Here is a 25,256-nt window from a genome sequence, read left to right as displayed (position 1 = left end):
TCCCAAACATACAAAGATATATGTATATACATTTCAATGCAGCATTATTTGTTACAGAAAATAAATCAATATTAATGGGGAATTGGTCAAATAAATTAATAATTTAAGGTAGATACATACAGTTCATTGTCATGCTATCATTAAACAAATAATTACATTAGTAAATACCAAAAAAGGCATGATAAATTGAAAAGCTGTTAAGTAGGGAAAAAAAACCAAACAGAACAGCCCCGCCAACGTGGCTCAGTGGTTGACCATCAACCTATGAACCAGGAGGTCATGATTCAACTCCTAATCAGGGAATATGCCTGGGTTGCAGGCTTGATCCCCAGTAGGGGGCATGCAGGAGACAGCCAATCAATGATTCTCTCTCATCATGTTGTCTCTCTCTCTCTCTCTCTCTCTCTCTCTCTCTTTCTCTTCCTCTCTGAAATCAATAAAAATATAGTTTGAAAAAACAAACACAGAACAGTATATATAGACCAATTCTATTTTTGCAGCTATAAATATGAAGTGTGTGTGTGTGTGTGTGTGTGTGTGTGTGTGTGTGTGTGTTATAAATCAGGTTCTTTCCAAGAGTTTGGGAATAGTGTTCATTTCACACTATTTGCAAAGGGATAAAAGGTTTTCATTTTCACACTTATACTTTCATTAAGTGAGCATGAGCATGAGAATTCCTACCTGGAAACAGAAAATTCTGTTAGCAAATATAGGAAACAGTATCTCCAAGAGCAAAATCTCTACCTTACATATGGACATTTTAATAAGAAGTACAAATGGGGCCCAGCCGGTGTGGCTCAGTTGGCTGAGCATTGTCCCATACACCAAGAGGTCTTTGGTTCGATTCCTGGTCAGAACATATGCCCAGGTTATGGACTCAATCCCCAGGAGGGAATGCAGGAGGCAGCCAATCAATGTTCTCTCTCATTGATGTTTCTATCTCTCTTTTCCTCTCCCTTCCTCTCTCTCTAAAATCAATAAAAATATTTATTTTTTAAAAAAATAGTTCAAATTGGTTTTTACAGAATAGTCATCCTATATAATAAAAGCCTACTATGCTAAGTGTCTGGTCGTCCAGTTGTCTGTTCAACCAAACAAAGCATAATATGCTAATGATATGCTAAGGCCGCTCAACCTTTCGCTATGGTGCATGGACCACCAAGGCGCAGACAGTCGACCAGTTGACCAGTCGTTATGGTGTGCACTGACCACCAGGGGGCAGATCCTTTGACTGGTAGGTTAGCTTGCTGCTAGGGTCCGGCCTATCGGGACTGGCCGGACATGCCCTGGAGCCCTCCCATGGTCCCTCCCCGGCTGGCCAACCTCCTGCGTCCCTCCCTGGCCTCGATCGTGCACCAGTGGGGTCCCTTGGCCTGGCCTGCACCCTCTTGCAATCCAGGACCCCTCAAGGATGTCAGAGAGCTGGTTTCGGCCCAATCCCACAGGCCAGGCTGAGGGATCCCACTGGTGCACGAATTCGTGCACAGGGCCTCTAATGGAGATATAAAGTACAGCATAGGGAATCTATATATATAAAACTCTAATATGCAAACAGACCAAACAGCGGAACAACCAAACAACTGAACAACTGGTCGCTATGATGTGCGCTGACCACCAGGGGGCGCGCATGTAACATGGCAGATGTCGGCTGCGGTGGGATTGTGGAACAGGTGAGCAGGTCGCTGTCATCGGGACAAACCTCTGGTGGTTACTGAAAATTCTTTGCTGTCGCGTGCCATGGTCCCACCCGGTGCTCACACCTGCTGCCGGTGCCAGACCCACTAACACCACTGCCGGCACCGGAGCTGCCAATTGCACCTGCTGCTGGCACCCACCACCAGCCCAGATTGCTCAGCACCATCAGTGGGTGTGAGCAACGGCTGCCGGCCCCCATCACCCATCAGGGCTTCTCCACCTCCCCCTGCTCTTGAGGGGTGATCAGGGCAGCAGCAGCCGCTCACACCCACTGCTGGTGCTGGCCCCAATAGCTCCACGCTGTCAGCAGGTGTGGATGGGGCCAGGGCTGGCACAGTCAGCACGTGGGAGCTGCAGCAGTGGGAGCAGGGCTGCCAACAGACAGGGGACTGTTGGCTGCAGCGGGAGTGGCCAGGCAGGGGTGCAGAGGATGGGCCGAGATCCGCCCCTGTGCCCACCACAGCCTCACGGCTCACAGTTCCTTTCAAGGTGCGTGAATTTGTGCACTGGGCCCCTAGTATAGTCATTAATATTCTAATAACTATGTATGGTGTCAGATGGGTGAAAGATTTATCAGAATAATCACTTAGTAAGTTAGGTAATGTCTAATCACTGGGGTATACACCTGAAACTAATATAATAATGTATTTTAACTGTAATTGAAAAATAAAAATGATTTTTAAGTGGGAGGAAAAGACAAATAACTTACCCCACTGTAACAAAGCCATACAAAATTTTTGACAAGTCATCTTACTTCAGAGAAGAACACCTGAAAAACAGTAAATCTTTATATTTTAATCATCAATAATACTCTGAATCAATATCAGGGACAACTGTATTATAGATTTATTCCTATGCACATGCTGTTTTATATAGTTAAAATAAGCCACATATTCATATATGACATAATGAATTGGTTGCCCGCCTCACTGCTCTGACCAGGGTGGGGAATGGAACCTGCAACTGAGGTATGTGCCCTTGACCAGAATTGAATCTGGAACCCTTCCATCTGTGGGCTAATGTTCTAGCCACTGAGCGAAACCAGCCAAGGCCAATTTTTTTATCCTAAAATTGGGGATTCAGTTCACCACATGCAAGTTAATCTGAGGTGAAAGCCCTGGGTTAGGTGTCAGGAGACTTGGGTATCAATCTAGGCTCTTTTACAAGTCAGCTATAGAACCTGGGACTTCAACACTCTAGACCTCAGGTTCCTCATCTACAAATCAGATGGATGATCTCTCCAGTCACTCTCTGAGCTTCCCATAATTCTGAGTGATTTTATTTGAAAACAGAAATCACATCTTTACCACAAATAACATTATAAAATATTAAATGAGATACATGCCTCATGAGTCATATCTGAGAATTGGTACCATGTGATGAGAAAACGGAAAGACATGTTTGTTTAGTTTACAACTTAATTACTCTTGGGAATAAAATAGATGTGCATAAACATTTTGTAGTCTGGTAAATTTGTTTTTCAGACTATTTGTTTTTCATAAGAATTTGAGTTCTTTGTACACTGACATCACAATATTTATTTAGGATTTCTAAAAAAGGGTTCAGTTTGAAATCTTCATTATTTAATCCTATGAAATGTGTGCAAATTCTTCCCAGTTTTTTTTTATTCTACCTGTTTTTGACACAAAATTTTCTCATAAAATAACCCCAAGAGCAAGTTTCATAATCAGAATGTATCATAGATAAGCATATCACTAGGCTAAATGTTTCAAATGAACTGACTAGTGACTAGTCATTCAGTCCAACCATTAATTTGATTCACTTTTAACTCAACTGAATATTATCTGCTGAGCTAAGTGACAAAGTAGATCAGTTGTTTTTCCTTACATAAGCCAGCCATTCTTTTATTTAATGTTCCATGAAAAACACAAACTATTCTTATGGCTTGAAATCTTACAGACAGGTTTTGCTCTTATATAACAAAGAAACAATCATGGTTATGAAAAGGACATAGAGGGTGAAAGGTGGTACATTCAATAGACTCAAAGAGAGAAAAAAATCATATGTACCAAAAATTGTACCAGAAAGTAATATAAGAAGGTTTATAAAAACAAAAATAACACAGGAAAAAAAAAGTGATAGAAATTTTTTAAACAGGAGAGAAAAATCAAGCAAAGGGGAAACTAATGGTAAAATGACCAAAATAAGTCTAATATACAAAATGCCATTAATTGGAATTCACTTCCTAAGGATGACCTATTAATTTGCTTTAAGCTTTCTTATGGTTAAATTTCTCAACTGAAAATTCAAAGTACTTAAAATAAAATGAGAGCAACAGCTTAGGGAAACGTACAATAATCCTAACACTGAGAACAGAAAGCAATTTTGCCCAACTTTAAGTAACAGGTACCATTCTAACAGTGGCAGACTTTCATGGGAATTTCAAAATTCAGTAATTTCTCACCACCTCCATTACCAGTACCCCATTCTAAGCTACCGTTATCTCTTCCCTGGAAGATCGGAAGAACCTCATAATTGGTCTCCCTGCTGCTTGCTTCCCTTGCTCCCCAATTCAATATATTCTCCATGCAACAGCCAGTGGTCTTGTTAACGCATAGGTCAGATCATGTCTCTCTTTCCCAAAGCACCGCAGTACCACCCTTTTCACTCAGAGTAAATGTCCGAGTCCCGAACAGAACTACAAGGTCCTGGATCTCACTGACTTCATCAATCACTACTCTCCTCTTTGCTCAAGTCACCTTCTCTGAGGAGCCTTCCCTGACCAACCTACTAAAATTTCAACACCTTCCCCACCCCAATATGTCATATCTGCTGTTCTGCTTAATTTTTTCTCCTTATTACTTAACTATTGGCCCATTAAAAGGGAATTAATTAGAGGAAATCCTATCTAATAAAGAGAAAATATGCTAATTGACCCTCACGCCATCACAAAGATGGCAGCACCCACAGCCAATAAGGAGGGAATATGCTAATTGACTGCCACACCCTCAAAGATGGCAGCACCCACAGCCACAAGATGGCGGCTCCCAGTCCCCTCAGCCCCACCGGGGCAGCAGGTGCATGGCAAGGCCGAGCCCACCCCCAGATGGGCCTGGCCACTCTGTGCACCTGCCTCCGGAGTCCCTCGGTCACCTCAGCCCCCCGGCTGCCCAGGGCCGACCTGAGGCTCAGGTAACCAGGGCCGGCCGAAGCTTGCTTTGCCGGCAGTGGCAGCAGCAGAGGTGTGATGGGGGCATCGCCTTCCCCTGATCGCCAGGTCATCTCCTGCCCCTGAGGGCTCCCAGACTGTGAGAGGAAGCAGGCCGAGCTGAGGGATCCCCCTTCCAGTGCATGAATTTTCATGCACCAGGCCTCTAGTATTTGAATATTGCTATTTGCCCTTTCTCTATAATATAGAAGTGTCAGAGATGAAAGAAATTAGTAAAATGTATATGAAAATCTCCCACCTGTCTGAGTCTGGGGCGCACCGCGGGACCCAGAGTCAAGTCCCCACCCACCCATGTGTGCCTTGAAATCACGCGAGACCCAGACCCGGCCGGGCCCACCCGCGTCAAGCCACGCAGGGCGGGGGGTGCAGCTGTAGGTCCCCCGTCAAGCCCCACTCGGGCGGGGGGCATGGCCTCAGGTCAACTGGCCCTGGCACAAGGGCATGAGGGCACTAGGGCATGATGACCATTTGCATATTAGCTCTTTATTATATAGGATAGTAATGTGAATATGATTTTTCTTGTTTATTGTCTAACCCTCTCCAATAGGATGTAAACTCCACCAGACCAACTGATTTTTCTTTTACTATTTCCTTTCATCATTATATCCTTCATACATAGAAGCTGACTCTATAGCAAGTGCTCAATATATTTTAACTGAATGAATGAGTGAATTAGTGAATGGCAAGATGTAACTCTTCCCAGAATTATTCTCCAAAGTAAGCTGGTGGCACCACACCAGCTGCAGCTCTTTCCATTGTTTCTTGATAGTGGAAATCTCAACTTCTGACCTGATGTTCTGGCATCCAGAGAGCAAGGTCACCATTGGATTCATAGGTGTTTCCTCTTGCTCCAAAGAAAGTTGCTGTACACATCATCACCTTAGAAATACCATAGAGGTGCCTGCCCAGAGCAGGAGGAGTGAATCCTGAGCCCCAGCCCAGTCCTCAGCTGGCCCAAGTAAGCCCTGACATATAGTTCTTCATGATATTTTCTTATAATCCTTTGTATTTCTGTGGTATCAGTTATTCTCCTTCTTTTCTGATTTTATTTGAGTTATTTCCTTTTTTCCCCCTTGAGTATGGTTAAACGTTGTCAATCTTGTTTATCTTTTAAAGAACTCATTCTTTGTTTTGCTAATCTTTTGTACTTTTTTTAGTCTCTGTGTAATTTATTTCTGCTCTAATCTTTATTATTTCCTCCTATTACTTTAGGTTTTGTTTGTTGTTCTTTTTCTAGTTCCATTTAGGTGTAAGGTTAGATTGTTTATTTCAGATTTTCCTTGTTTCTTCAGGTAGGTCTACATTGCTATGAATTTCCCTCAGAGGACTGCTTTTGCTGTGTCCTATAGATTTGGGATTGTTGTGTGTTCATTTCCATTTTTCTCAAGATAACTTTTGATTTCTTCCTTGATTTCATTGTGGACCCATTTATTGTTTAGTAATGTTATTCAGCCCCCATGTGTTTGTGTTTTTTCAGCTTTGTTTTCTTGTGATAGATTTATAGTTTTATACCATTGTCATCAAGGAAGATACTTGATATGATTTAATCTTATTGAATGTATTAAGACTTGATTTTTGTTCTAACATGTGGTTTATCCTAGAGAATGTTCCATGTACACTTGAAAATAATGTATATTCTACTGCTTTGGGGTACAATGCTCTGAAGATAGCAATTAAATTCATCTGGTCTCGTGTATCATTTGAGGCAACTGTTTCCTTATTGATTTTTTTTTTGTCTTAAAGATCTAGACATTGATGAAAATGGTGTGTTAAAATCCCCTACTAAAACTGTATTATTGTCAATCTCCACCTTTATGTTCTCCAAGATTTGCTTTATATATCTAGGTGCTCCTATGTTGGGTGCATATAGTTTACAAGGGTTATATCCTCTTATTGGATTGATCCCTTTTGCATTATGTAATGTCCTTTGTCTCCTGATATAGCTTTTATTTTGAAGTCTATTTTGCCTGATATAAGTATTGCTACCCCAGCTTTTTATTCATTCCCTTTTGTATAAAATATATTTGTCCATCCTGGCTGGCATGGCTCAGTGGTTGAGCATTGACCTATGAACCAGGAAGTCACAGTTCAATTCCCAGTCAGAGCACATGACCAAGTTGAGGGCTTGATCCCCAGTGTGAGGCATGCAGGAGGAAGTTGATCAATGGTTCTCTCTCATCATTGATGTTTCTATCTCTCTCTCCCTTCCTCTCTGAAATCAATAAAAATATATTTTTAAAAATATATATATTCATCTATCCCTTTACTTTAAATCTGTGTATATCTTTCATTCTGAGCTGGGTCTCTTGTAGACAGCATATATATGGGTCATGTTTTCTTATCTATTCAGCTACCCATTCTTTTCACTGGAACACTTAATCTGTTTACATTTAAAGTAAATATTAATAGGTACTAATTTATTACCATTGTATTCTTTATATCTATGTTCTATTTTTTTTTCTTTTCTTATTCTTGAAGAAGACCCATTAACATTTCTTGTACTACTGGTTTGGTGGTAACAAACTTCAATAGCTTTTTCTTATCTGGAAAGCTCTTTATTTTGCCTTCAATTTTAAATAGTAGTCTTGCTGGGTAGAGTAATGTTGGTTGTAGGTCCTTGTTATTTATCACTTTGAATATTTCATCCTAATCTCTTCTAGCCTGAAATTCTTCTGCTGAGAAATCAGCTGACAGCCTTGTGAGAGCTCCCTTGTAGGTAACTGTCTTTCGCTTGCTGCTCTTAAGATTTTCTCTTTATCTTTAACCTTTCCAATTTAATTATGATGTGTCTTGGTGTGGGCCTCTTCAGGTTCATCTTGATTGGAACTCTCTGTGCTTCCTGGGGAGGTATGTCATTTTCCTTCACCAGATTAGGGAATTTTTCAGCCATTATTTCTTCAAACAGGATCTGGTGCCCCTATGATGTAGACTTACCTCATTTTTAAAAAATTCTTTTTTCTTTTTGTTGCTCTGCTTGAATGTTTTCTGTTATCTTGTCTCTAAATCACTGATTCAATCCTCTGTTTCTCCTAACCTGCTCTTATTTCTTTCTAATGTATTCTTCATTTCAGATGTAGTATTCTTTGTTTCTGACTTGTTCCTTTTTATGTATTTTATGTTCTTTTTAATGCTTGATGTTGATAAATAAATGGAGTGTTTATACCTAAGGCAATTCCTCACATTTATAGCTCCCTAAATTGAGCCACTGATAGACACCAAACTATGAGGAGTTTGAGATAATACTGTCTAACATTCCCCTGGAATGTAGTCATTCTATGTTCATGGTTAAAGGAATAATGTGTCTTGTTTGACATATTTGAAGAAATCTTTCTGAAATATACAAAGATTCATCCATAGTCTAATCTAAATGATGCATTCATGATACCTGGGTATAGAGGCAATAATTCAATTCAATTTGCATAACATACCAAATACAATAAGCATATTAAACATATCACTAACTTTAGTGATTACCATAAACTTTAAAGAAAAGGAAAATCAAGATCCATATTCTACTGAATCTATAATAATAAAATCATAATATGCAAATCAACCGAACGACTGAGTAGCAGAATGGCCATCAGGACGACCTTTCGGATGACCATGCTATGACACACACTGGCGCCAGGCCAGCCAAGGTGGGTGTTAATGCGATTGGCCGAGGGGCCCGCCATCCCCCACGATTGCCCCGCAGAGGGAGGCCCAGGCCACCAGCCAATGGGGCAATCAACTGGGGCCTCTGGGATCGCCCTGCAGAGGGAGGCCCAGGCCACTGGCCAAGGGGCGATTAATGGGGGGGAGGGGGAGACTCCATGATCACAACAAAGAGGGAGGCCCGACCCACCCTCTGCGGGGTGATCAAATGGGGGGCTCCGCGGAACCGGGGAGCTGGGGGTTGTGGTGGCGGACATGGGTGTGGGCAGGGGGTGGGGCGAGGCAGCCGGGGCTGCCAGGGCCCCAGAAGCCAGGGCTGCAAAGGCCTACCCTTGCATAAATTTTGTGCATTGGGTAGTTATGATATAATGGGTTTTCATTAAAAAATCAGACTGTTTAATTTCCATCACAGGGAAGTCTCTTTGTGCTGTTTTTATGTATCAAATTCTACTTAAATATAAAACAGAACAGTCTCAATCAGTGCTTGAATGGGTGATTGGGCAGGAAAGATATTGTTCACAACTTGCTCCAATGATCTCAGAGTCTCTAGGTTTGTAAAAAAGTTTATGAGTGAGAAAAGCAATTCTGACAATTCTGCTGCTTTGATGAATAAACTCAATGGGCTCCATCTGGCACTAATTTTTGCTTTTACTTTGCACAGGAGCAATACCCATTTATTGTTCACTTAAACAACATTTAAGTTTTTCATTAAAATATAAATGAAAAACACTATTTCTTCAAGTGTCTAAAATTTAACAATATAAATACTGTCTGGTAGATTTGTACTATCTTGTAATTTTAAGTATGTTTATTTTTATTTCCTCACTTAGGATAGAAATTGGTTGTGTTATTTCCATCAAGTAGCTTTAAAGACTTAAATTATTTTCTAAATTTAAAGAATATCTATTTTTCCATCATCCTGACATATGCATGTCACTTTGAAAACATATTTTTTCAAGTACTTCAGTTCCTGATATGATTCTAATTGTGTGATCTTCTCACAAATTAATTCCTTGAAAATGCAGAGATATAAGTGGAATCTAATGAACAAAATAAACTAAGAAAGAAAACAAAAATGCAGAGGGATCAGCTATGATTCATAAACTTAAAGTAAACAAAGTTGAGTCAGAATAGGCATCTTTCCCTGGCCAGAGTGGCTCAGTTTTTTGAGCATTGTCCTATGCACCAGGGGTCACTGGCTCAATTCCTGGTTGAGGCACAAGTCCAAGTTGTGGGCTCCATTCCTGGCTTAAGATGTGCAGGAAGTTCCATCTGCCACTAATATTTCTCTCTATCTTTCCCTTTTCCTTCCTCTCTCTCTAAAATCAATAAACACACACACACACACACACACACACACACACACACACACACACACATATATATATAATTAATTTCAGAGAGGAAGGGAGAGGGAGAGAGAGATAGAAACATTAATGATGAGAGAGAATCACTGATCGGCTGCCTCCTGCCCGCTCCTCACTGGGAATTGAGTCTGCAACCCGGGCAAGTGCCCTGACCAGGTAGGTATCAAACTGTGACATCCTGGTTGGGGAAAAAAAACATTTTTTTTAAGTAAAGAATAAGCATTTTAGCCTTGGCCAGTGTTTCTAAGTGGCTAGAGCAGGGGTCCTCAAACTTTTTAAATAGGGGGCCAGTTCACTGTCCCTCAGACCGTTGGAGGGCCGGACCATAGTTTTAAAAAAAACTATGAACAAATTCCTATGCACACTGCACATATCTTATTTTGAAGTAAAAAAACAAAACTTCAAAAAAAAGGCCCTACTAACTGCAAAATAAAAAAAAAAAATAGACCTCCTAACTTCAAAAAAAAAAAAAAAATCCTAACTTGTTCTTACCTCAGTCCTCAGGCAGCAGCAGGCTCTGCACAAGCAAGCTCGTGACTCGGCTGATCACACCCGAGACTGAGAGGAGGAGTTGAGAGACAGGGAGAAGGAGGGGAGTCGGAGAGTGCGCCGCACATTCCACACATGCGCACTGCAGCCTGGGACGAGTCGGCTGCTAAGCAACAGGCAGCGACGGCAAAAACACCCCCAGTGGATAAATGTTTTCAGCCAGCTGTAGTTTGAGGACCCCTGGGCTAGAGCATCAGCCACACACTGAAGGGTTTCAGGTTCAAGTCCCAATTAAGATCACAGACCTGTGTTGCAGGTTCAATCCCCAGCCCCAGTCAGGACACGTGCAGGAGGCAACCAATCAATGTGTCGCTCTCACATCAATATTTCTCTCTCTCTCTCTCTCTCTCTCTCTCTCTCTCTCTCTCTCTCTCTCATTTCCCTCCCTTCCTTCCACAGTCTCTCTAAAACAAAAAAAAAACAAAAAAATCAATGGAAAAAATATCCATGGAAAAGGATTAACAAACAAACAAAAAGAACAGGTATCTTACTATAAAATAATCTATAAATCTGTACATATATCAACTCATTTAAATATTAACTGGATATTTGATAAAATGTAAGTTACCACATAAGGTGTTAGAAATATAAACATTGATGAGATCATAATTTAATTAAAAAAAAATAACATTAGCCCTAGCTGGTCTGGCTCAGCATCAGCCTGCGGACTGAAGGGTCCCGGGTTCAATTCCGGTCAAGGGCACATACCTTGGTTGCAGGCTTGATCCAGGGCATGTATAGGAGGTAACCGATTGATTTGCCTCTCTATCTCTCCCCCTCTCTTTAAAAATCAATGGGGGGAAAGGGGCGGGGAATATCCTCGGGTGAGAATTAACAAAAAAGGGAAAAAAAAAAGAAGTAACATTATCATGATTTTTTTTGTCTGTCGTAGTACTATTATACCAATATGAATAAAATATCATGGGACTTCAGATTCAAGATGGTAAACAGAGCAACTAAATTGATCTTCTCTTCCTCCCAAGATACATTTGGAATTATAGTAAAATAAATCATTCAACCCCCAAGAACAGAGAGAATGAGAGGAGACCAGCAACAAAAGAGAGATTTAAACAAATTTTTGGAAGATGAAGCAAAGATTAATTAAATTGTTCTGAATGGTAAAGGTCAGAGGGTGATATGGGGCTAAAAGAAGAGGACATTTTGGTCTATTTAGATAATATCTGACTTCTTCATCCTCATATAGAAAATTCACACCAGTGAGATCTCCCTTTCTATAACAGTCAGGGGAGTGGCTTACACATAGCTGAAAATAACTGACAAAATTTAAGTAGAAAAAGAATTTATTAAAGAATTTGGGGTACTTCACAGAACCTCAGCATGGGCCAGAAAACCCAACTAATAAAGCACATAGCCAAAAACTACACCCAAAATCCCATGTAGATTGCTCTCCAAATTCCAGCCTGCTACCACACCAAGACACCACATGTTAAGACTGAAATCTCAATGTCTACTACATCTGAGTTCCTCTGAGCTCATCTGCTGTTTCATATCCCACACTTCTCATCTAAAATCTGGCATGAATTCCTATAATTGGTAGAGCCTAGTTCACAGTCTATATCCAGGCAGTAAGGCAACCTGGTTAAGTATGGATTTATAAAGCAGAGAATTCTCCAAACATAAGCAAAATATTCAAAGATGGCCCCAAAAGGAAATGGTTGTAGGAAGGTGGGACTGGAGGTAACTCTGTACATAATATGATCCTGAAGCTGCAGAAAATAAAACAAAACACAGAATGGAACAAGGGGCGGGGAGGGGGGGGGGCGTGGCAGGAAGGAAGTAATAGCTCAAACTTGAAGCCACTATTCCAAATAAGAATATGAGTTCAGAGGGCTTCAAAGAATGAAATAGAGCCTAAAAAAGAAAGAGATTAAGTTAAAAAAAAAAACCCTGAAAATTAAGAATATAATGAAGAAGACCCAGATTTCCTCTCCCAATAAGAAAATATAAAGTTAATTGAAAAACAGTTTATAGAAATTCCTGATCTAAATATGAACCAAAATAAAATATGGCATAAATTTGTGCAAATGCTGGATTTAAAGAATCCATTTGAAAAATCAATATTTTTTAAATAGCAAAAAGTGATTTGCAACACACCCCAATTTATTGATTTTTCAATTGTTTTGGTTCAACCTATAGACAAAAATTAAATATTTAATTAATTACAATACTAACATAAAATATTATTAATATTCTCACCATAGCTGTCAACTTTGGGTGGTATAATTATATAAGGAAAGATAGTTGGAAGGCAAAGGGTTAAATATCCCAACTTCATGAAGTAGGAAGTCAAGAGAAACTATAGTTAATGGAACAAGAAATAGTGGTGGGAATTACCAATCATAATAATAAAAGGCCAAGAGGTGTCACAACCAAAATGACCAAACAACCAATCGCCATGAGGTGGCATTGACCACCTCAGCCTGGGTTGGTGGGTGGTGGTGGTGGCCTGAGCGAAGCAACCCAGGTCCCAAGTGCCTGCCCGAGGCAGGAGCAAAGCAGCCAGGGTCCCAGTGGGTGGTGGCAGCGGCCAGAGCGAAGCAGCCCAGGTCCTGGGTACCAGAGGGAAGCTGGTGCCAGCAGCCAGGGGAAGGAAGGCCTATTCTTGCATGAATCTTTGTGCATCGGGCCTCTAGTGTACCAATAAAAGAGCTCATAAAACTAATGTAATTATATGTAGAGGAAGGAGAAAGAAAGAAGGTGAAATTAATAAGCTAAATTCTTTTCTACCATGGTATCTGTTAAATGAAAAGAATAGCAAAAACAATCCGTATAAGCATATTATTTTAGCCCTAGAAAGGTAGCCACAGGTCTAAGAACCAATACCAAAAATGGTTCAAGTTAGTTGTTCCCACGACCAGGGCTCGCATAGTGAGGGTAGTGGGCTTGGGCACTACAGTTTTTAATTGCATTTGGGTTTTGTAGCCATATACATAGATTATTTTCATGCAAAAATTATTATTTAGTCCTTTTAATTAAATAAAGTGTTATGAAATTTCAGAGAAAATAGCTACTATCAAAGTCCAAGGGGCCAACAAAATTTCATAGAAGTGAAATTTTAATTGAACTCCAAGAAATATGAAAGAGGAGAGTATAGTATTGAATTTCTTCTATTTTACTAGTTAGATTCACAATATTTTCACTTCTCTGATAGCAGGCTCTCTGCTAAAATCAATGTTATCTTACAATCACCAATGGCCTGCTAGCAGCTGTGATTTAGTTGTCACTGACTGCATGAGGCACTTGCCTCATTACAGACTGGATAATTTTAACCCATCAATATTTTGGTCAACAAACCATTTACGTAAAGACCATTTAATGAAGGAATATGAGCCCTGTGTACTATCTAGAAACCTTACGTTGACATCTTATGGTAATATCAACAAAGAGCAGCATAAAATTTGCCAAATGGGCCAACCTAGAAAAAATCTCAGAAACAATAGTGAAGCATTCTTTTATGAAGTGCCATGCCACAAATATTCTTGATAATCCAGAGAGTACGATATTGTTAGGGAAAACACTGACATCAACAACACTGAGGTGCAAAGTGATCAAAAAGAAAACCAGATTCTGAATATAAAAAAGAATTCCTTACCCAATTTCTTTGATTTGTGCTTTCTTATGAAAGTAATAGGATTTAAACAAAAAAATCTTCATTTAAATAATTCTAAAAGAGCTCTCTCAGTAGGCAGAAAAAAATTCTAAAAGGTGAGAAAGCATGTGAAACAGTTAAGTAGACAGGGCTCTTTCTTTCCTAACAGTACAAAAACAATGGTTTACCTTAAAAATCCACAATGTCTAGATTTAAAGAATCACAACTACCTAGAGAGAGTGTTAATTAAAAGAAATCAGAGAGACTTACTTCTAGTTTGGAGAAATTATAACAGATCCCAAAGGTGAGTGAAGATTGAACTGCCCCTTTGAAGAATGGGGAGGATATGAAGCATATTGTAAATGCTATTTAAAAAAACACATTCAAAATCAACCAAAGAATATCAATAAAACACAACAGGACCTCCTCTGAGAACTGATTTGCAAATTTGGAATTAAAAGACCAAGAAGCCATTTGTCCAAATGTCTGCTTTTTATGGAAAGAATATTTTTACATCCTGTTTGTTCTGTGCAAAACCCTTTCTCCCCCAAGTCAAACCTGTGACTAGCAGTGTTGTTGCAAGATACTCAGGCCACTAGAGAAATACCCAGCTACCTCCTAGGTAGGACTAATATAATAAGTAGTTAAAATTCAAAGGGATAACATTTTAATAATATAACAGCCAACTGCAACTCTTGGGAGCTTATGAATGTGTCAATATACTTTCTATCTGTTTACTCTATGTGTGTTTATAATTTACTAGTATTTTCTCTTTCATCTCCTAAATGCTAACCAGTTTGGTTCAGAAATTTAGTTGGTGTATACAAAAATCTAATTATTTTATTATCTCATGCTTATAGTTTCTTAATTTTCATAGGTTTAGATACCCAGATAATACCTGCTAGTTAAAGTAAAATCTACACTAATAAAAGAGAAAAATGGTAATTGGCGTACGGCGCTACCCTTTTCATTGGCTAATCAGGGCTATATGCAAATTAACTGCCAACTAAGATTGGCAGTTAACTGCCAACAAGATGGCGGTTAATTTGCATATGTAGGCACAATGCAGGGAGGCGAAAGGGAAAGCAGGAAGAAGCCCCCTGCCACTGACAGTGATCGGAAACCCAGGGGGGAGCTAAGAGCTGGGGGCAGGGCAAAGGCGGCCCCAGGGCCGCCTTTGCCCTGCCCCCCAGCCATGATAGGAGAATCAGGTGCCTTTGCCGCCCTGGCCAGTGATAGCAGGAAGTAGGGGTGGAGCCAGCGATGGGAGCTGGGCATGGTCGAAGCTGGCAGTCCCAGGAGCTAGGGGTCCTAAAGTGAAGCCCACCATCGCGGGGCCGCTGCAGCTGCGGGTCCCCGCTGCCCGGGCCAGATGCCTAGGCCAGAGGCGTTAGGCCTGGGCAGGGGCAGAGCCTGCAACTGCGGGGAACTGGGGGTCCCCTGCCCAGGCCTGACACCTCTGCCGGAGGCCTCAGGCCTGGTCAAGGGGCCGATCCGGTGATTGGTGATCGGAGGGTGCTGAGGCATCAGGCCTGGGTGGGGGGCGGAGCCGGGGATTGGGGGGATATGATGGTCCCCTTGCCCAGGCCTGAAGCCTGGGTCAGAGGCGTCAGGCTTGGGCAGGGGGTGGAGCAAGCGATCAGAGGGAGATGGGTGTCCCCTGCCCAGGCATGATTCCTGGGCCAGAGGCCTCAGGCCTGGGCGGGGGCCAGAGCCAGTGATCGGGGGGAGATGGGGGTCCCCTGTCCAAGCCTGACACCTCTGGCGGAGGCATCAGGCCTGGGCAAGGGGCAGAGCCAGCAATCGGAGGGGTCTGGGGGTCCCCTGCCCAGGCCTGACGCCTGGGCCGAGGCATCAGGCCTGGGCTGGGGGCAGAACCAGTGATGGGGGGGAAATGAGGGTCCCCTGCCCAGGCCTGACGCCTCTGTCAGAGGCGTCAGGCCTGGGCAAGGGGCCGATCCTGCGATTGGAGGGTGATGGGGGTCAACGCCTGAGGGCTCCCAGTATGTGAGAGGGGGCAGGCTGGGCTGAGGGACACTCCCCCCCCGCCACCCAGTGCATCAATTTTGTGCACCGGGCCCCTAGTGAGAATACATAATTCTAAGGAAAACTAACTTGTCCTATGCCTTCACAAAACAGATATTTGGTAACAGCTGTTCTTAAACATGAGTTCACATTTTTAAAGCCCATTATAATGCTACTAGAGGCCCAATGCACAAAATTTGTGCAAGGGGCTCGGCCCTTGCAGCAGCCCCAGCTGCCTCATGGCCTGGCCCCCACCCACTTGTTGTTCCAGAAGGTCGTCTCAGAAGGTCGTGCTGGAGGGCATTCTGCTGTCCAGTCTAATTAGCATATTAGCTCTTTATTATATAGGATTATAGAAGCTCCCAAGTATCCCTATTTGACTCAAACCTTTAACTATTACACAGCACAGATAAACACTTATATAAATACTTCTCTCTTTTCCGTGTCCAGCGCCGCTAGAGAGAGGTCTGGTTCCTAAGTAGGGGCGACTAGAGATTGAGAAAATGAAAGAGACAGACACAAATACAGTAGGAAAAGCTGGGACTGGGTGGGACCACTGTCCTATGATAGAGAGACAAGAACCCAGAGCCAATACAGTGTGTTCATTTTATACAGCAAAAACCAGGAAGTTTTACTAAAGGTTAAGACAAAGGAGAGTATGTGCATTCTTGGGTGGGCCCAAGTCATATTCATTCCTGGTGCTTGGCTGGATTTAGATAAGAAAACCCCTGCCCTTGTGCCTGGGCTGAAGGTCAAGCTGACAACACTCCTGCCTCTGGCAAGGTATGTTTCCAGGACGTGGCTCTGCCAGCACCACTGGATTCAGCTGACAATAATTAAAGAAATGCTCATGTGCCTTCCCAGATGCTCTCTACATCTCACCATTTTTTTTGTTTTTAAGCTACTATAATAAAAGTAAAACTTAAATATCAAGAACAAAGCTCTGACTATTAAAATAATAACAAAATAATGCCAATGCAACACAGCAATAAGAGAGAAATCAAGCTACCTACACCTACATGTTAACATTTATAGCTACTAAATGAAAGTTTCTTTTGCTGCTGGTGTATATTTACTCAGGGCCTCGGACTTGGCTACACAAGACTTTACAGAAGACTGGCAGCTAACCAATGCTAGCATAGCCAGAAACATGGTTGAGGAAGTAGCTTCCACTTCTTGCTTTCCTACTATCTGCTGGGCTTCAGTCTTTAACTTCTTCAAATGACCCCATGTTGGCACCTCGGTCCCTTGGGTAGCCTTCAGTTTTCTTCTTCCACTTTGCTGTCATTGGGGCAACTCTCAGTCTTTTGAACAAAGGAACAAGGAGCTTCTCTGGGTCCATTGTGGTGATACATGTAATGCTCTGGCACCAAATTTGGCTGCACTGCTCCTTCTGGAAAGATACAAAACACAACCTCTTCCCCACATCATTACTGAATCTGGTAAAACTTGTCTGGTTTGTGCATCCTTCCACTGGGCTAACTTGGCGGAGGCTATTGTACAGGAGGCCTGATGCCTTTTAGCTGCTGTATGACCCTCTGCATTGCAATTCAAAAAATTTAAAGTATAAAGAGCATGACTGAGTTTGTTTTGAGGTGACACATAACATCCGTCTCTCCCTTTTTGTTTTAGTAATTGCATTTTAACAGTACGATTGGCTCTTTCCACTATTACTTGACCTTGAGGATTGTAAGGAATACCAGTTTTATGACAAATTTGATATTGCTGACAAAAGTGCTGAAAACCAGAACTAGCATATTCGGGTCCATTATCTGTTTATAGCTCTAAGGGAGGTCCTATGACTGGAAAAGCTGCTAGACAGTGGTTAATTACATGCTTTGCACTTTCCCCTGTTTGGGGAGTAGCAAAAATGAAGTGTGAGTATGTATCTATGGAGACATAGACCCACCGAAACTGCCAAATTCAGGTATATGAATGACAGCCATTTGCCAGATTTGATTAGGTTTAAGTCCTCAGGGATTTACCCCTAATGCTGGCACAGGGAGGTGGATAACACACTGACGACATTGCTTGACAACATGGAGAGCCTGCTCTTGGGAAATATGAAATTCCTTGTACAAGGCAAAGGCATTTTGATAATGTAAGGCATGCGAGGCCTATGTCATGGAAAATGGAGTGACTTCCTCTACTGAGGCAATGAGGTCATCTACTTCTTCATTACCTGCAGGGATCCAGAAGGCCAGAATGGAATCTAATATAGCCAATAAAACATGAAAATTGTCATTCTCAAACAACCTTTTGAAGGCTGAAAAATAAATGAAAGAGTTCCTCCGAATTAGTGTGCCCTATAGTAGCTGTTTCAATATTTTTGGCCATACTTACCACATAAGCACTATCACTATAGGTTGATGGGCTCCATAGCAAAATCAGTCAAGGCATAAATAAGAGCTTATATTTCTACTCATTGTGCTGAAATATAAGGGGTTTGTTGCAGTAGATCCAACCTTTCCAGAACTGGATCCAATTGTAAAAATGGCGAATGCCTGAAGAATAACATCCCCTTTGATGTGGCAGCTAATACCATTCCCCGAACGTAGGCTGGTCCAATATCAGCACAAAAATGCTTCCATGAGTAATCTCCAGGTGAGAGACAAGCCTCGGTGACAATATTAAGCCTCTGGTAACCTTCCACTATTAGTTCCTTTGAACTTTATTTGACCTAAGGTGTGGACAGTAAATGACACCAATTGGATTTCTGCTATCAGTCTTTTTTGAGTATATAGACGTAAGTTTTGGTTAGGGAGGCAAAATGTAAACTATTCACCTTTAAGGATCCTTGGTTTAGGGAAGATAGGATTTGCTAGATGGCCCCAAACTGCTTGGCATTCATATTTTAGATGGTTGCAAACTGCTGTTACATGCGAGTCACAAAATTAGAAAAAATAATTAAGTGTCTTTATATACACTGAATAAAAACTTTCTTAGGATTCCTAAGTATATTGAATAAATTTGTCATTTCTCCCATAGAGATTTCTAGATAAGGTCTTAACTAATTAATGTCCTCTAATAACCTTTAAAAGTCATTTAGGGTCTTGAGATAATCCTTTCGTATTTCTACCTTCTGAGGCCTAATATATTGATTTTTAGGTACAGTTCCTAGGTATTTGAAGGGCATTTTCCACTATATTTTTTCCTAGAGCAATCTCTAAGCCACATTTAGGGGGTTTCTTTTAAAACCTTTTACTTTCTTTTAAACAGAACAACCAACTTGGTTACTTTTTCAGAAAAACTAGGAGAGAGACATGCTGGCCAATACTGCAATATATACATCTCAAGTAAGGTAACTTTCTTTTTCTTTATGGTGTCTCATTAATGGTGAGTTTTAATGCCCAAATAATAACTTTTTAGTTTACTTTGTAAATAGTAGCGGAAGAGATTTTAAAATTTCTCCTTTTTAAATTTACTTTTAAACAATATTCTTTTTGCAAATTTTACTGTGGACTTTGTTAGAACCAATTGCTTATATGTATTTAAACAGAACACAGTTATTAATTTTTATTTGATAATGCTTCCCACGTGATTTCAAGTATATTAGATCGGCCTAATTTAATTCAAAAATATTTCTTTTAGGAGGAGAGAATGCATCCTTGAATCATTTCAAGGCCCTTGAAATGTCCCAAAGGTATCTCTCGGTTAAAGTCTTGAAATTTAACTTGGAAAGTCTATCAAATATACATAACCCAAAGATTATATTACACATTTCAGACATCAATTAAATTAAAACTGGTCTTAACATTAAAAATTTGGTTCAGACCATAGAATTAATACTTATCCTCTAATTAGGCCAACAAAATACTATTTCCTAGGTTGAAATTCCACCACATGCACTACACATAAGGCTCACAATACACTCCAAACCAGCAATCTCTCCAGAGAAAACACAAGAACCATTCCTCTCAAAGATGAACCTCCATACTCCATGCACTCTGCCATCACAACCATACAATTTCTCCCAACCTAACCTGAGCTCCAAACTTCCAGAAGCCTCAAACTCTAGCCGGCAAGACAATCACCTAGCATTTCTCAAATTAGCAACATATCCACAGGATATATTTCTAAGGATATATTTCAAACAAAACACAAGGCACACTCAATTAATAGATTCAATTCTATTCTCTAGATTCTTCACATGAGGCAAACTCAGACTGACGTTTCAGTGCCTTGTCATTTTAAAATACCTAGATATTTAGCCCTGTTCCAAAGTCCTTAAGTTACCAAGGACTTTGGAAAACTATGTGTAGTCATATATATTTGCCACTGAAAAAGATTTGCCATATACCTTTCATTTTAGTTATGTATATTTTTCCATAACAACTTTGATTTTAAAGTCAATTATTATTACCCAAGGCATTTTCTTTGGCAAATTCTGTAACAGAGGTAACTTACTGACTTTCAGTGGCTTTAATGTTAAAGTATTATTTTATTTTTCTTTATAAAAACAGGAGTGCCCCAGGACCTGTGAGGCAACCTTGGAATGCAGTCCATTATTATTCAAGAACTACCCTTTTTATGGAAACACTAGTCTTGTTGCCCAAATACAGCCTTGTGTCATTTTTGCCATCTTTTAAAGAAAAACAGTCTTGGGGTTTATTCTATAGCATCATGAAGAGACATGGGACTCAGTTCAAGAGCCACCCCAAATCAGGTGGGGCACGCCATTTCTCTTAATCTAGCCTTTATCTCGTCATGAGTACAGAAATTCTATACAAATCCCTAAATTGTGAGAAATGTCTCATCTATCCAAATTTCAAATGATGGACAGGGAAATAAAAACATGGCAAAAATGAGACTTTTAATAACACTCCCAGGAGTGGGCATCCATTTTACAGGATTACCAAAAATCTAGTCAATGGGCTGAGGCCTTTTTTAGTTACTTCCTTCTGTCTAGAAATTTTCTTAGAACCTGTGTTACCGGCCACATGTTATCATCCATTTACATGCTTCACATCCCCAGGGCTGGCCTGCGCGTGTTTATGCGTTACAGGCATGCTTGGAATTAACTGGCCTTTGCTTAAACTTCCCTGGGTTGCAATTTTTACAGATTTTACACTTTCAAGTTAATCTTAGAATCTTAAACTTTTAACACAGCACAATAAAAAATCATAAGTCAGAGAAAAGCAGATTAAAGTAACAATACAGACGTATAGAAAGAAATTTAACTAGCTAAGAGTTTCTGGTGGCCTGGGAGGGAAAGAAAAAGATTTTTTAAGATAAAGAATGATTGGCAGTTGCTGAGAAATTCCTTTATTCCTTTCTACTTGGTTCAGCCCAGTTCAAGTAGTTTGAGCCTCCAGCAAAATGAAATATGAAGTCACTTTCGGCCAAGTACCTGCATCCAGCCATAAAGGCTGGGCAGCTGCGAGCAAAACCTTTCTTATCATCTGAGTCATCCCGCTAACAGTGACGCTTGTCCCGCTCTGCCTCAAACACTAGCTCTGCTCATAATTACGAGGTGAACTTTTTCAGGTGGGCTCTTGCCTGCGGTCGCAGGAGCGACAAGCGGAGGCGGAAGAGGCACAGAGGGGGGAAGTGGTATTTTTAGAGATTCACACCCCCCCACTGTAGGCTGTAAAGCCGTGGCTACACCCTGCTTAGACATTCTTAAACTCTCCTGTGCTGGACAAGGCAATCACAAATTAAAGACCATAGTGTAGGAATAGGAATCTCCTCTGGACCTTCTGCTGTGAATTGGTCACGCAACTGCTTTCTGACATTTTCCCATGTTTAAAAGTTGTCAGTTCCCTCTTCACGAAACCAAGGGCAAGTTTCATTAACAAAACTTAAGAAATCAAGAATCTGACTACACTTAACACAGCATCCTCGAGCTTTGAGCATAGTTTTAAGCATTTGAGGGTAGAGGTCTCTTTCCTGAGACCCTGAATATCCCATGTTTTACACCCAGTTCCTACAACAGTCCACTCCTTACCTTACTTCTTTAGTTTGTTGCACGGTGCACTTCTCGAAGTGACCCCTGCGCCTGACTTTTGTGCCCCAGTATTCAGGTCCCTGGATCCGGGTGCCAGATATAAATTTTTCTCTCTTTTCCGTGTCCAGCGCGGCTAAAGAGCGGTCTGGTTCCTGAATAGGGGTGACCGGGGATTGAGAAAATGAAAGAGACAGACACAAATACAGTAGGAAAAGCTGGGACTGGGTGGGACCACTGTCCTCTGATGGAGAGACAGGAACTCAAAGCCAATACAGCGAGTTTATTTTATACAGCAAAAACCAGGAAGTTTTACTAAAGGTCAAGACAAAGGAGAGTATGTGCATTCTTGGGTGGGCCCAAGTCATGTTCATTCCTGGTGCTTGGCTGGATTTGGATAACGAAACCCAACCCCTGGTGCCTGGGCTGAAGGTCAGGCTGACAACACTCCTGCCTCTGGCAAGGAATGTTTCCAGGATGTGGCTCTGCCAACGCCACTGGATTCAGCTGACAATAATTAAAGAAATGCTCATGTGCCTTCCCAGGCGTTCTCTACACACTTACATTAGTACACTCCCATAAATTTTATAGAAATTATTGGCCCAGCAGTAAAGCCTCTTTCTCTCAAAAACTCACTGGCTCTTTCCTTCCCTTTCCTCCCTCCCTCCCTCCCTTTCTCCTCCTCCTCTCCTCCTCATCCTCTTCCTTCTCCTCCTTCTTCCTCCTTCCTTCCCTCTCCCCCTCCCCCTCCTTCTTTCCCCCTACTCCTTCTCCTTCCTCTTCTTCACCTTCTTCCTCTCTCTGTCCACTTACTTTCCCTCCCTTCCTTTCTCTTTTTTTTTTTTTTTTTTTAGAGGAAGGCGATTTTATTTCTCTAATCTGCAAATTAACAAATTTTTAAAAAGAAACAAATTATTAGAATAATGGGTAGTATCATATAGATATTTCTCGCTCCAGTAGATCTAGAGAAAAGAAGATAAGAACAGAAAGACAAGCTTTCTGTTCCATCTATAGTCAATATGAAGAGGTGGCCTCTGAGGCCACAAAAAAAGATTAAATCATAGTTGATTATGTTTGTTCCTGAAGGAATCAGTCTTGCTAGTAGCAGTAAGCAACAACTCAAATATCCATGTATAGCATCAGGGTCCCTGAACAAAGAGCCTCCTTTTAGTTCTTCTGGCTCTCTCCACCAAGGATATAGAGCAAGATCATAACAAATGTTCCTTCTGCTTCAGGGTGAGACATCCACTGATCATAAGAACAGAGAAGGACTCCTGGAGATAAATGGGGAGTGCTTCCCACGAAAAAAGCTGAGACCCGGGAAAGATCCTGTGTTTCTGCCTTGGAGGTGAGCTGATGCTGAAGTCAACTGGGCTATACCAATTCTGGTTTGAACATGAAGCACCCACTGGTGTAATGAAGTGCCGTGCAGTGATGATGCAGGAGCAACCAGGACAGCACAAAGTCAGAGGCCCACTCTTCTAGTGTTGGGTCCACTTGATGCTCTTAAGGTCAATGCCATCCTGCACCATCTCCCAGAGAGAGCTCATTTCTCGAAGGCGCTTCACATGGTAAATGCACTTCTCTACTGTGTAGTCCTCTTCCTCCTCTGTAGTGAAACGGCCAATGCCAAACCCGATAGAAGAGTGAGCTAAATCCTCATCAGTGCCAATTGCTCGAAGGACATAAGATGGCTCCAGGGATGCAGAAGTGCACGCACTCCCCGAAGATAAGGCAACATCCTTGAGTGCCATCAGTAGACTCTCCCCTTCCACATAGGCAAAGGAGAGGTTGATACAACCTGGGTAATGGTGATGAGGGTCCCCATTCATCACCACATCCGGAAGGCTCTTCATTATCTTCTGTATCAGTCGCTCTGCTAACTTTGAAATTCGCTTGTGGTCATACTCCATCTCTTGCTGTGCCACTTCACACGCAGCCCCCAGGCCCACCACCAAGGGTGTGGGCACTGTCCCAGACCGCATACCCCGCTCCTGCCCCCCTCCACTCTGCAGGGCCTCCACACGCACACGGGGCCGGCGGCGAATGTAGATGGCACCAACCCCTTTGGGACCATAGATTTTGTGACCACTGATCCTCATGAGATCAATTTTCATGTCGTTGACATCAAGTGGGATTTTTCCAACAGCCTGGGCTGCATGGGTATGGAAATAGACCTTTCTGGAACTGCAAATCCGCCCTATTTCCGAAATGGGCTGCTTCACTCCAATCTCATTGTTCACAGACATGACTGAGACCAGGCTGGTATCGGGCTGGATAGCAGCCTCTAGTTCCTTCAGGTCAATGATCCCACTCTTCTTCACTGGGAGGTAGGTGACCTGAAAGCCCTCAGCTTCCAGTGAGCGGCAAGAGTCCAAGACACACTTGTGTTCTGTCTGGGAGGTGATCAAGTGCTTTTTCCGTGACCTGTAAAACCTGGCCACCCCCTTAATTGCTATGTTATTGGATTCAGTAGCGCCACTAGTGAAAATGATCTCACGAGGATCGGCCCCAATGAGAGATGATACTTGCTTGCGAGCACGTTCCACGGCTGCCTCACTCTCCCAGCCATAAGCATGTGTCCGGGAGTGTGGGTTCCCATAGTAGTTGACTAGGCAAGGGAGCATGGCATCAAGCACCCGAGGGTCCAGAGGAGTTGTAGCTTGCACATCCATATACAGAGGTCGCAGCACTGACTCCATCTCTGGAGCAGTGGCTGTATCTGAGGGAACAGCAGACTGGGGAGCATGGTCTGCAACGCGCAGGCGCAGATCCCGAGTGGGCGCCTTGAGACTGGGCCCCTGAGCTGCTGGCAGGGCCGCAGCCACCCGCCTCCAAGCAGTCCGCAGCAACATGGTCCCGGAGGCACAGCCCCTCGCCCCGAGCGGCTGCAGTACTTAGCTACGAACTCCCGGAAGTCTCTCTTTTTCATTCATTATTATACACATATGTATACACATTTGTAAATCTATATTATTTCTAGATTTTTTCCACCAATTGGCAAAAACTTTAAAATTAAACTAATACCACAACGCCCCTAAGAGTCTGCAGTAGGTCATTTTCATTTGCTAGTCCACAGTACTCTAATTTGATTTACTATGTCCACAGTATAGCACAAATTTTTTTTCAAATAGTTCTCAAATGTATGACTCTCTCCTTGAGATTATCCACAGCCCACTAGGCAATGGCTCCCCACAACTCTGATCTCTCTGCAGCAGTCTC

The 25,256-nt window shown here is 41.9% G+C and overlaps 2 protein-coding genes across 5 annotated transcripts in view; both read right to left on the bottom strand.

Annotated features, from left to right (window-relative positions):
• The window catches only part of LEPR (leptin receptor), a 101,915-nt gene that overhangs the window by 62,591 nt on the left and 14,068 nt on the right, over positions 1–25,256 (bottom strand). For 3 of the 4 annotated variants that reach the window (XR_004974164.1, XM_036350769.1, XM_036350771.1), the window contains exon 2: positions 2,405–2,464. Coding sequence is in view for 3 of the 4 variants with exons in the window: in XM_036350769.1 (XP_036206662.1) it covers positions 2,405–2,444 (40 nt within the window). In the remaining variant the exon portion in view is untranslated. Of the gene's footprint in view, positions 1–2,404; positions 2,465–22,037; positions 22,190–25,256 lie in introns of all 4 variants that reach the window. The other variant, XM_036350770.1, reaches the window with a different exon arrangement.
• LOC118676607 (cysteine desulfurase, mitochondrial-like) lies at positions 23,443–24,932 on the bottom strand. Its single transcript, XM_036350772.1, has one exon. It carries the CDS (start codon positions 24,887–24,889, stop codon positions 23,516–23,518), a length of 1,374 nt encoding a protein of 457 aa, XP_036206665.1. The 5' UTR covers positions 24,890–24,932; the 3' UTR covers positions 23,443–23,515.

The sequence above is a fragment of the Myotis myotis genome, unplaced genomic scaffold, assembly GCF_014108235.1.
Source record: "Myotis myotis isolate mMyoMyo1 unplaced genomic scaffold, mMyoMyo1.p scaffold_m19_p_2, whole genome shotgun sequence".
Classification (NCBI taxonomy): domain Eukaryota; kingdom Metazoa; phylum Chordata; class Mammalia; order Chiroptera; family Vespertilionidae; genus Myotis; species Myotis myotis.
This window is presented reverse-complemented; position numbering and strand designations above follow the sequence as displayed.

Coding starts and splice junctions, on each gene's coding strand:
- LOC118676607 (XM_036350772.1), bottom strand. CDS start 24,889: ATGTTGCTGCGGACTGCTTGGAGGCGGGTGGCTGCGGCCCTGCCAGCA.